The sequence below is a fragment of the Loxodonta africana genome, chromosome 21 (genome assembly GCF_030014295.1).
Source record: "Loxodonta africana isolate mLoxAfr1 chromosome 21, mLoxAfr1.hap2, whole genome shotgun sequence".
Lineage (NCBI taxonomy): Eukaryota > Metazoa > Chordata > Mammalia > Proboscidea > Elephantidae > Loxodonta > Loxodonta africana.
This window is the reverse complement of record NC_087362.1, coordinates 36,992,535-37,003,032: the sequence shown is the minus strand read 5'-3', so window position 1 is coordinate 37,003,032 and position 10,498 is coordinate 36,992,535. Positions and strand designations below refer to the sequence as shown.

The following is a 10,498-nucleotide window of genomic DNA, read 5'->3' as shown; positions in this document are numbered from 1 at the left end:
TTCTAAGTCTTTGACGACATCAGAGAGGTGCTGAATCCACCAGGCCTGAAACCTACACCATAGTTTTTATTTGTAGAAATATGTAATAGGATGTGGCTTTGGACCAGTGACTTAAGAGATCCATAAAAAGCCAAAGAGATGGCAAAAAGAAATAGAACAAAAGAGATACAAATAAACCTCCAAAAAGGATTTAACAGAAACTTTTGACAGAGCGGAATGGTAATGGAAGTTGAAGGCCTTTTACTTTTCCCCTTACACAGTTCTGAAATAAAAACAAACAAAAAAACAAAACAAAAACATGTACTACTTTTGTAATAAAAAATGTAATTAAAAAATTTTTAAATGCTTAGTGTTTAGAGATGAAGTTGATTTATAGGCAAATTGATCATGAGCCAAACAGGCATTGGTGGTTTTTATAGATTATGATTAGCATTTTAAAAAGGGCGGGTTGGGGAGAAAGAGAATAATACAGAAAATATCAGTGTATCACACGTAGTTAAGATAAATATTATTTTTGAAACTTTTGTTTCAGTGGTATGTATGTGTTTGTCCGTGTGGGGTGGAGGGTTGAGTTATGATATAAAACATACTTGTACTGTGAATTGAGGTAGAAGTAGTAAAATGTTGTTTTAGGCCAAGTGATCTGTTACCAGGTCACCCTCCTTCCTACCCCCTCACTGCCAGCCTCCACTCCTCAGCCCCCAATCCCAACAGAGAGAGAACCTCAGGAATAGGAGATGAATTAGCTGCCTTGAGACCCCAGCTTGGTTCCCTCCAGGTATTCTGGAAGACAAGGCTAGAGAGAAAGAGGGGAGCAGCTGGGAGTAAGGTTGGAACAACTCTAATGGCCTGCCTTTGGTCCCCAGGGCTGCAGGGAAAGCCAAGACCCACTCCCAAGCTTCCCAAACAACTATTTGCCACGGAGCTCTGGCCTTGGGACTGCCAGGCCCAGCTACGTCAGGAAATCCTAGCCCAGAGGGGAGGGGTATCTGTGTTCTGGAACTCTTCATATGGATTCACAAACAAGGCTGCCCACCCAGGGCGTTGGTCTCCAGGGTCAAAGTGACGATGCAGAACAGGTTGACATTGGCATTGTAGACAGTGAACTCCACAAACAGAGCTCTGGTCAGGGTGTCCAGCCAGGTGTTGTCGAAGAGATACTGGAGTATTCTGCAGAAAGAGGGATGTTTAGGGGTATCTCCATCCCACAGTGGCTCCCTGCTGGCTTCCCATCTAAACTTCTCCCTCAGCCTCTAGTCTACACCCTGGGCCACAGGGCCTTGGGGCTGCTCCTGGTAGTGTTACAATTTACAAGCCCAAGGTGCACTATCTTGGCACCCATGGACTCCTGGCCATGAGAGCAGAGATTGTGAACGTGTCGTCCTGGAGCAGCACCATTGGCATCAAATGGAAGCTTTTAGAAATGCACACCTACTGAGTCAAAAAGTCTTGGGGTGGTGCCTGGGGATCTCTTGTTTTTTTTTTAAACAAAATTTAATAATTATCTTCACACAAACTAGAAGGGGTGCGGTCAAACATGTATGAAAAGGAGAGTCAAATAACATACCACTATAATTAGATTTTTTAAATTGAGATATAATTCACACACCATAAAATTAATCATTTTAAAGTGTGTAATTTACTGGTTTTTAGTATAATCACAAGATTGTGTAACCATCACTACTATCTTATCCCAGAACATTTTTTATCACCCCCAGAAAGAAACCCCATACTCATTAGTGGTTACTCCCTTTTCCCCTTCAAGGCCCTGGCAACCATTAATCTACTTTCTATCTCTATGAATTTGCCTACTCTGGACATTTCATGTAAGTGGAATCACCCAATATATGATCTTTTGGTCTGGCTCCTTTCGCTTAGCATAATGTTTTCAAGATTCATCCACACTGTAACATGTGTAAGTATTTCATTCCTTTTTATGGCCTAGTTGATAAGAGCTACAGCTGCTAACCAAAAGGTGGGCAATTTGAATCCACCCGATACTCCTTGGAAACCATATGGGGCTGTTCTACTCTGTCCTATAGGGTTGTTATGAGTCAGAATCCACTTGACGGCAAAGGGTTTGTTTTTGTTTGTTTGTTTTTTAATGTTCCATTAAGGAGCCCTGGTGGCACAGAGTTAAGTGCTTGGCTGCTAACCCAAAGGTTGGCCGTTCACACCCACTAGCCACTCTGTGGGAGGAAGATGTGGCAGTCTGCTTCTGTAAAGATTACAGCCTTGGAAACCCTATGGGACAGTTCTACTCTGTCCTACAGGGTCATGCTATAAGTCAAAATTGACTCGAAGGCAATGTTCTTTTTTTTTTTTTTTTCTAATGTTCCATTGTATGGGTATACTACATTTTATTTATCCACCCATAAGTTGATGGGCATTTGGGTTGTCCCCACTTTTTGGCTGTTCTGCATAATGCTGCCATGAACATTTGTGAACAAGTTTTTGTGTGGACGTATATGTTTTCACTTTTCTTGGGTATATACTAGGAGTGGGATTTCTGTGTCATACAGTGGACTATTACTTTGAGTAATGATGAGCTTGTTTGAAAATATGCACTCTCCCCAGTGGGTCTGCATCTTGCCTGGTACACAGACGCAGAGAGAGTACTTTCAGTCCCTCCAAGTGACAGGAAAAACACTTCTTATCCTGAAATAATATTTTTAGGCCATTCCTGGCCTGTTGTTAACCCCAGGGGGCCCCTGTCAGTTGCTCTTCTTTAAGGTTTATTACCTATGTCCATAGGCAGGGTGGGCGGCCCCATCACTACAAACAACTTCTGAGTAATAATAATACAGTGGAGGAAATAGATTCCAAGGGGTTCACTAACTGGCAAGTGTTTATATAATTAAAAAGAGCAGTGCCAGTGTTTAAAATATAGAGCTCTCTGACACTAGATCCTGTTGGGAGAGTGAGTCCAGCATGGGCCCCAAATGTCCATGCATATTCTTGCTGGATATGCCAAGAATGCAAGGCCCTGGGTGCTCTTTAGCCAGGCCATTTCTCAGGGCTGCTTTTGTAGTGAGTAACCTTGAGGGATGCTCGAACAAAGAGCAGGCTTGCTTCCACTTAACTATAAAAGGAGTGACCCCCCCCCCCCGCCCCAAGCTCAGTGTTCCCCTCCTGTAATGCAAACCACTGCACAATACAGGCCTTTATCATGGCCCTTTGTGGCAAACTGATGAAAACTAATTTGAAGCTCTGGCTACTGCTTTTGCTGTGAGTAATAGTCCTTTGTCTCTGACCCAGGAGTCTGGTGTCTTCTAATCCATTAAATGGTAACATGATAGCTTGTTAGCTTGCAAGAAGGGTAAAATCTTAGATGCTTGGAGCCTTGACCACTATCCTCTTGTTTGGTGATAGAGTGCTTTATGTGATAGTGAGCTCCCTTTCCTTGGACTGGCTCCAGCAAAAGCTGAACAGCCACCAAGATGAATGCTAGAGAAAAACTTCCCTTCCAACTCTGGAAACTCTACAGTTTCCAGGGGCTTGAAAATATATCTGGATAATTCTGAATTTCCCAGCCTCCCACAATGACATGAATGAGCTTGGCTTATCCCTGTTGTAGAGACTACACCCTCTTCCAAATGGCCTTACTCTGCTGCCAAAAAATCAAGTCAGCCTTACCTTGAAGCACTTTGGTGATCAGTCCCCAAGGGGACTGCGTAGCCTCCTCCCCTGTACACAGTGAGTTTGCCCCAGATGGGATACCCTCGGCGCTGGCTCTGGCTCTGGTACTGCCAAGCCTGGGGAAAGCCATTGCTGCTATTGGGGGCGGAGGCATTCCAGCCTTCCCCATAGTCTGACAGGTCTTCAACATCCAGGGAATATGGTGCCTGGCAGCCATCAAAAGAAGTCTGCAGCTGCTCAGCAAGAGGACAAGAGCTTTTCCGGACTCTCACTTGGCGAATCTGGGCACTGCCAACCAGCTTGGAGTTCCCATCAGTGATAAAGCCTAAAGATGAAAACGGGGGGTAAAACTAGTAATCGAAATCATCTTTAGGCATGCCAAGTTCCCTGCTGATGTGAACTTCAGTGTACCTATTACAGAGACAGCCAAGAGAAGTTTATGGCTAATCATTTATCCAAATGACCTCATCGTCACCCCACCTGGGAACTATTTTACTTCCTGCCTAACTACTCTTAGGGAATGGCACCCCCACCACCCAGTCACCACCCTCAAGATCACCAATACTCTTTTCCCTAATTCCCCACATTCAAGTGGTCACCAACCAAAAAACCCAGTGCCGTCGAGTTGGTTCCGACTCATAACCACCTTATAGGACAGAGTAGAACTGCCCCATAGAGTTTCCAAGGAGTGCCTGGCGGATTCAAACAGCCAACGCTTTGGTTAGCAGCTGTAGCACTTAGCCACTACGCCACCAGGGTTTCCAAGTGGTCACCAAGTCCCACCAATTCTACCTCTTCAATGTTTTATAAACCTCTTCTCTCCATCACCACTGCCCCGGGTCAGCCCCATCATCTTTCTAAACATTGTAACTTGCCCATTGTGACAGAGTGAATTGTGTCCTCAAAACATATGTGTTGTAAATCCTGCTGTGGTTATAATCCCATTTGGGAATAGAGTTTTCTTTGTTCTGTTAATGAGACAATATTAGTGTAGGATGTGTCTTGAGTCAATCTTTCTTGAGATATAAAAACCAACAGAGTTGGGGGAAGATAGATGCCATGCCACATGAAGATCACCAGGAAGCCAAGGAATGCCAGGCCTACAGATGCTAAAAATAGTTAAGGACCTTCCCCCAGAGGCCACAGAAGAAGAACACCTTCCCCTAGAGCTGGCGCCATAAATTTGGACTTCTAGCCTCCTAAACTTTGGGAAAATAAATTTCTGTTTGTTAAAGCCACCCCCTTGTGGTATTTCTGTTACAGCAGCACTAGATAAGCCAGACACCCAACCTCTAATCCAAAGTCCATGTGCTTCCAGAGAGATCCTTTTTACACCACAGATTTAATTATATTACTCCCTCACATAGAAATCTCCATTGGTTCCTCATTTCCTTGAAGATAAAATGTGAACTTCCAAGGTCCTTCATGATCTGGTCCCAGTTTGTTTCTCCTGCTTCAAGATTCGTTTCTCCCCCAGTCTTTAACTCTCACCCTACATAGCAGTCAGACTCAGCTCTTTGTAATTCATGAATGTGCCATCGTGTTTCAGCCTCCTTGCCTTTTGTCATGTTGTTCCTTCTGCCTGTCAGTCTGCTTTTGCTTGGCTGATTCATGCTCAGTTATCCCCTGTTTACGAAGTTCTCCTTTCTGCATTGAGGGAGGTTAGAGCCCCTCCCTTGTACATGCATAGGCTTTTGAGGATCTCGCCTTCAAAGCATGGTCCTGAGGTTACTGGTTTACTTATGAGGCTGATGTTGACAGTGACCCATACCTGCTCCTAGAAAGGAATATGCACAAGGGGGCTGACACAAGAATCCCAGGACCACGGGACTGTACCTGGGTGGTGACTGTACAGGTTGTTTATGAGGGTGGTGTTCGCCCATGTGAAGAACTCCTGGAAGCTCAGCACGTCTGAAAAGCCCTGGGTGAAGCTGTGTTGAAGGTGTCTGTTGAAGTGGTAGGCGCTGGGGTCTCTCTGTCCATAGGCCACCAGTAGCAGCATCCACAGGAAGCCCAGGTATGCTGGGAAGGGAGGCATAGCCCTGGTCAGGCAGGATCTTCAACTCCCACCAAGGTTGTGAGTCCAGGGCAGGAAATGGAATGGCCATGGTCTCAGGACAGTCAAGGTCTTGTAGACCAGCCACCCACCCCCTGAGTTGGTTAATTTTATGTGTCAACCAGGCCGGGCTATTTATGGTGCCCAGTTGTTTGGTCAAATACTAGTCTAGTTGCTGTTATGAAGTAGTTACATGTGATTAAATTAGTTGGCCTTGAGTAAAGCAGATTTCCTTCCATAATGTGGGTGGGCCTCAACTAATCAGTTGCAGGCCTTAAGAGCAAAAAGGGAGTTTTCCATAAAATGTATTCTGTGTCCAGACTAGACATTTTGCCAGAACTCTTCACTCCACCTTGTCACCTGACTTTGATTTGGGCTAACCAACCCCTACAATGACAGGAGCCAATTCCTTAAATAAATCTCTCTCTCTCTCTACATATATAGCACTGTTTTTTTTTTTTTTATATGTATGTGTGTGTCTATATATGTGTGTCTCTGTGTGTGTGTACTCTTTCTCTAGAGAACCCTAAGATACCGTCTCTGTGACAAGGGAACCAATCCTTATAGAGACGGCAGAGAAGAGTAAAGTCCATAGACCACGGAGCCTCCTGCATGGGTTCAAATCCTGGCTCTGCCACTTCATATCTGTGTAACCCCAGCAAGTGATTTAACTTCTCGATGCCTCACTTCCCTCATCGTAAAATGGAGATAATAATTCTATTACACAGGACTGTAATGAGGGAATCAATGAATTAACATAAAGCAGCCAAAACAGTGTTTGCACAGAGTACATGCTATATAAATGTTTAAGTAGAATTTTTTTTTTTTTTAAATGGGGGATCCAATGCATTCCAATGCTGAGGATACAGCAGTGAAAAGGACAGATTGTTTCCCTGCCTCATGGAGCTCACCTGTCTTATAGGAGACAAGTGAGTGTGATGTAAGAGGTCCATGAGGTACAGAGATTTAGTTTAGGTAGACCCAGTGGCAGAATTGTGTGTGTGTGTTGGGGGTGGGGGAGACGGGGGCTGCAGATTCCTACTGAACCAGAATCTCTGGGCCCGGGTGTGGAACTCTGTATTTCGAGCAACTGCACCCCAGTTGATTTAGATGGATGCCGTACTGGGTACTGTGGGGCTCTGCCCATGTCTCCTTGACACTCTTCTTTCACGTAGGTGCTACTCCCTCCTACTGTAAGTGCTCAGCACTCTCTGCATGAGGCTTGCTCTGGCCACAGGAGCGTGCTCAGGTGGGGCAGTCTAGGAGTACTGCAGAGTCAGTGTCCCAGTGCACCCTCCACCAGTGACCTGGGGGTGAATGCCTAGCTTCCTCACCTCTCAGTAGGTCAACTCGGAGGTGTGGATTGTATACTCTCCCAAGGTCTCCAGTAGGACTGCGCCCCGGTTGCCCACAGTGGAGCCTACTGTTAAACACACCTGCTATTGGCTTTCTTCTCTTTGCTGTGGCACTTTCCCCACTCCTTCCCCGGGCTTCCTGGAATCGCCTCCCAAATAAACTACTAGCATCCGAATCTGTTTCTGGGGGAGCCTAGACTGGGGCACACACTGAGGTTTGAAAGCTTCTGGCCAGAGGGTCAAGGGAAGCCTCTTTGAAGACACAGCCTTTGGGTTGAGATTTAAGGAACAAGAGGACATTAACCAGAAGAAGAGGTAGTGAGGAGGAGTAAGTATGTTCCAGGCAGATAAGACAAAACAGTCTTGGCAAAGGCTGTGGGTCAGGAGAGAGCACGGTGTCGTAGGAGCTACAGAGTCCAGTATGACCAAGCACAGAGGAAAGGGGTCTAGAAACACCTTGAGGTGGGTGGAGCCACAGTAAGGAGCTTAGACTTTATCCTAAGGTCCATGGGGAGCCACTGCAGGACTTAAGTGTAGGGGAGAAGCTGGTGTGAGTTGACATTTAGGCAAACTGGGGCCCAGAAGCAGCATGGGACTCATCAAAGATTGCATCTTAAGTCACTGTTCAAGTCTGCTTTGGGAACCAGGGAGTTGAATATCACCAATAAGCTGCCTACCCAAGATTTCTCTGATTAGGGCAAATGCTCTCTGTTCCTTAAGGTGGGTGATTTTCATCTTCTCAACATCAGTGGTAAGAGGCGGCTGGTAGATGTCCCTTCTGCTGTTTCTTTGTGCTGGGAACAAGGCATAGGGATCTGTGAAAAAAAGGACATGAGGACAGCCCCCAAATGGGTGGTGAAACCAGGCTCTACTTTGGTAACTAGAGACACCTCCTTCTCTGGGAATAATGGGCTCTATCCTTCCTCCTCTTTGGGAGCCATTTCCCAAGTTTACCCTCCATGCCTTTGCCCATACTATACCAATGCCCAGAATTCCGTTCCTCCATTTGGAGAATTCTCCTCATACTGAAAGCCCTCCCCCGCTTGAAGTCTTCCCTGACTCCTGGACACTGCCTTCTCTGTGTTCCCTGGGCTCTGAGATGGCCCCTAATACTTCTGAAACTTTGATGGATAGAAAGATGAGGATAACTAATATCTCAAAGTCCTGTCATGTCTACTCCCAAGTATCTTCTTTTTCAAACCACTTTGTTAAATACAGTTTGCATAAAATTCACCCATTGTAATTGTTAATTCAAAGATTTTAGTAAATTTATAGAGATGTGCAATCATTACCATGATCCATTTTTAGAACATTTTTTTATCACTCCAAAAGCTTCCTTCTTGCCCATTTGAGGTCAATCCCCACTCCCACTTCCAGCCCCAGGCAACCACAGATCTACTTTCTGTCTCTTACAGATTTGCTTTTTCTGGATATTTCATATACATACATAGAATCATAAAATACGTAGTCTCTGTACATACAATATGTAGTCTCTGTACATACGTTTCTGGCTTCTTTCACTTAGCATAATGTTTTAGGACTCATCTGTTTTGTTGCAGGTATCGGCAGTTTATTCTTCTTATCGTTGAGTAGTATTCCATTGTATGGATATACCACATTTTGTTTGTCTCTTCACCAGTTGGTGGACATTGGGATTATTTCTAGTTTGGGCCACTACAAATAAGGCTGCTCTGAAAGTTCACGTACAGGTCTTTGTGTGGGCATATGTTTTCATATCTCTTGGGTGGATACCTGAGAGTGGCCAAATGTCTTTTTGCTCTTACAAATAAAGCTGCTATGAACATTCATGTTCAAGTTTCTACGTGAAAATAAGCCTTTATTTCTCTGGGATAAATGTCCATAAGTGCATGTTCTCTGTCGTATAGTAAGTCCATGTTTTAGTTTTAAAGGGGCTGCCACACTATTTTCTAGAGTACTTGTACTGTTTTACATTCCCACCAGCAATGCGTGAGTTACCTAGTTTCACCACATCTGGTGGGTTATCATTGTTTTTCACTTTAGCCATTCTGATAGGCATGTAGTGACCCAACTATCTTTTGGGTCCACCCCCACCACCATCGCGCATCATCTATTGCCTAGACCATCACAATAGCCTCCCTACTGGCCTCTCCACTTTCACTTTTGGTCTACATAGAACAGCCACAGTAATCTTTCTAAAACTGCAAAACAGATCATGCCACTTTTCCTATTTAAAACGCTCCCAAACCCCAGCATTGCACTAGGCCCTACAAGGCAAGGCCCTGCCTGATCTGCTCCCCACCCACCTCTCTAACCTCATTCTCCCTGTAACTCACCGTGTTCCAGCCACACTGTCATTAATTCCTATAACAAGACAAGTTCTGTCTTGCCTAGGGCCTTTGCACATGCCCAGTGTGTAATCCCTCCCTTTCCCCAGTTTAGCTACCACCTCAACAGAAAGGCCCTGTACTCAATTGTTCTTTCCCTCTTGTTCTTATCACAGTTCTCACTTATATGTCTATTTATGTGTTTACTTGTTTAATGTCATCTTCCCAAATGAACTGTTCACTCTGCGGGCAGAGACCTGTTTGATCAAACCAGTGATGTTCCCAAGTTAGCACAGTGCCTGGCACATAGTAACTAGCCCCTATATAGTTGTCAAAGCAGTAACAGAAGGAATATTTCATTGTTCTGGAGACTGGTGTCTCCGTGGAGAAAAATTGTTCTTTTGTCTTGGGAAGATTAAGTGGAAGAATACAGGACCCTGGGGAGGTAGCCACACTGCATAAAGATGTATCTAAGTGGGCTTTTGTTTGTTTTTATTTTCCCTGAAAACCAAGGTCTCTGCATAGATTATTACAGTATTTGTTTGTTTACACTCTATTGTTGGTACCCTCAGGAGTTTTGGCTGGGAAGTGGGAAATGAGGTTGGGAGGAAGGGGTCAGTGGCCTCCAAGAACAAGGGTCAGGAATTTTTTTTTTGTAGCAGTCAGATGGTCTCTGTCCCAACTACTTAACTGCTGTTGTAGCATGAAAGCAGCCATGGACAATCCTTAAATGAGTGGGCATGGCTGTGTTCCAAGAAAAGTTTATTCACAAAAACAGGCAGGGGTGGGGGACTAAATTTGGCCCATGGACCATACTTCACTGACCCGTCCTAGAACTCTAACAGCAACTTTTTGCAGCCTACCTCAAGTTTATTCTTTTCTAAAGCCCAGGGACCAGGGTCTTGGAGAAGAAAGCTGCTTGCTGGGGTTTACACAGAAAATGATGACTATTGCCAAGACCGTGGTCCCAGGGTGCTTCTGCTGGCTGAGAGGTCTGCCTGGGTGTTGGGGAAAATGGTCCATATAGGGAAAGAGAAAAGTTACTCGAGGGACAATAGAGTCACTTTTTTTCTGGAGAGTTTTGGGGGTATTCACAAACTAGGGGTTAAAACTTAATGGGGCAAAAGGCCTGCAGAGCAGGC

The 10,498-nt window shown here is 44.9% G+C and overlaps 1 protein-coding gene across 1 annotated transcript in view; it reads right to left on the bottom strand.

Moving 5' to 3' along the window:
- Positions 1–1,016: 1,016 nt before the first annotated feature.
- Positions 1,017–10,498, bottom strand: part of LOC135228337 (polycystin-1-like protein 2) — a 37,005-nt gene continuing 27,523 nt past the window's right edge. The window contains 4 exon segments of the mRNA XM_064273496.1: positions 1,017–1,170; positions 3,721–3,964; positions 5,476–5,661; positions 7,728–7,865. Coding sequence (XP_064129566.1) covers positions 1,017–1,170; positions 3,721–3,964; positions 5,476–5,661; positions 7,728–7,865 — 722 coding nt within the window.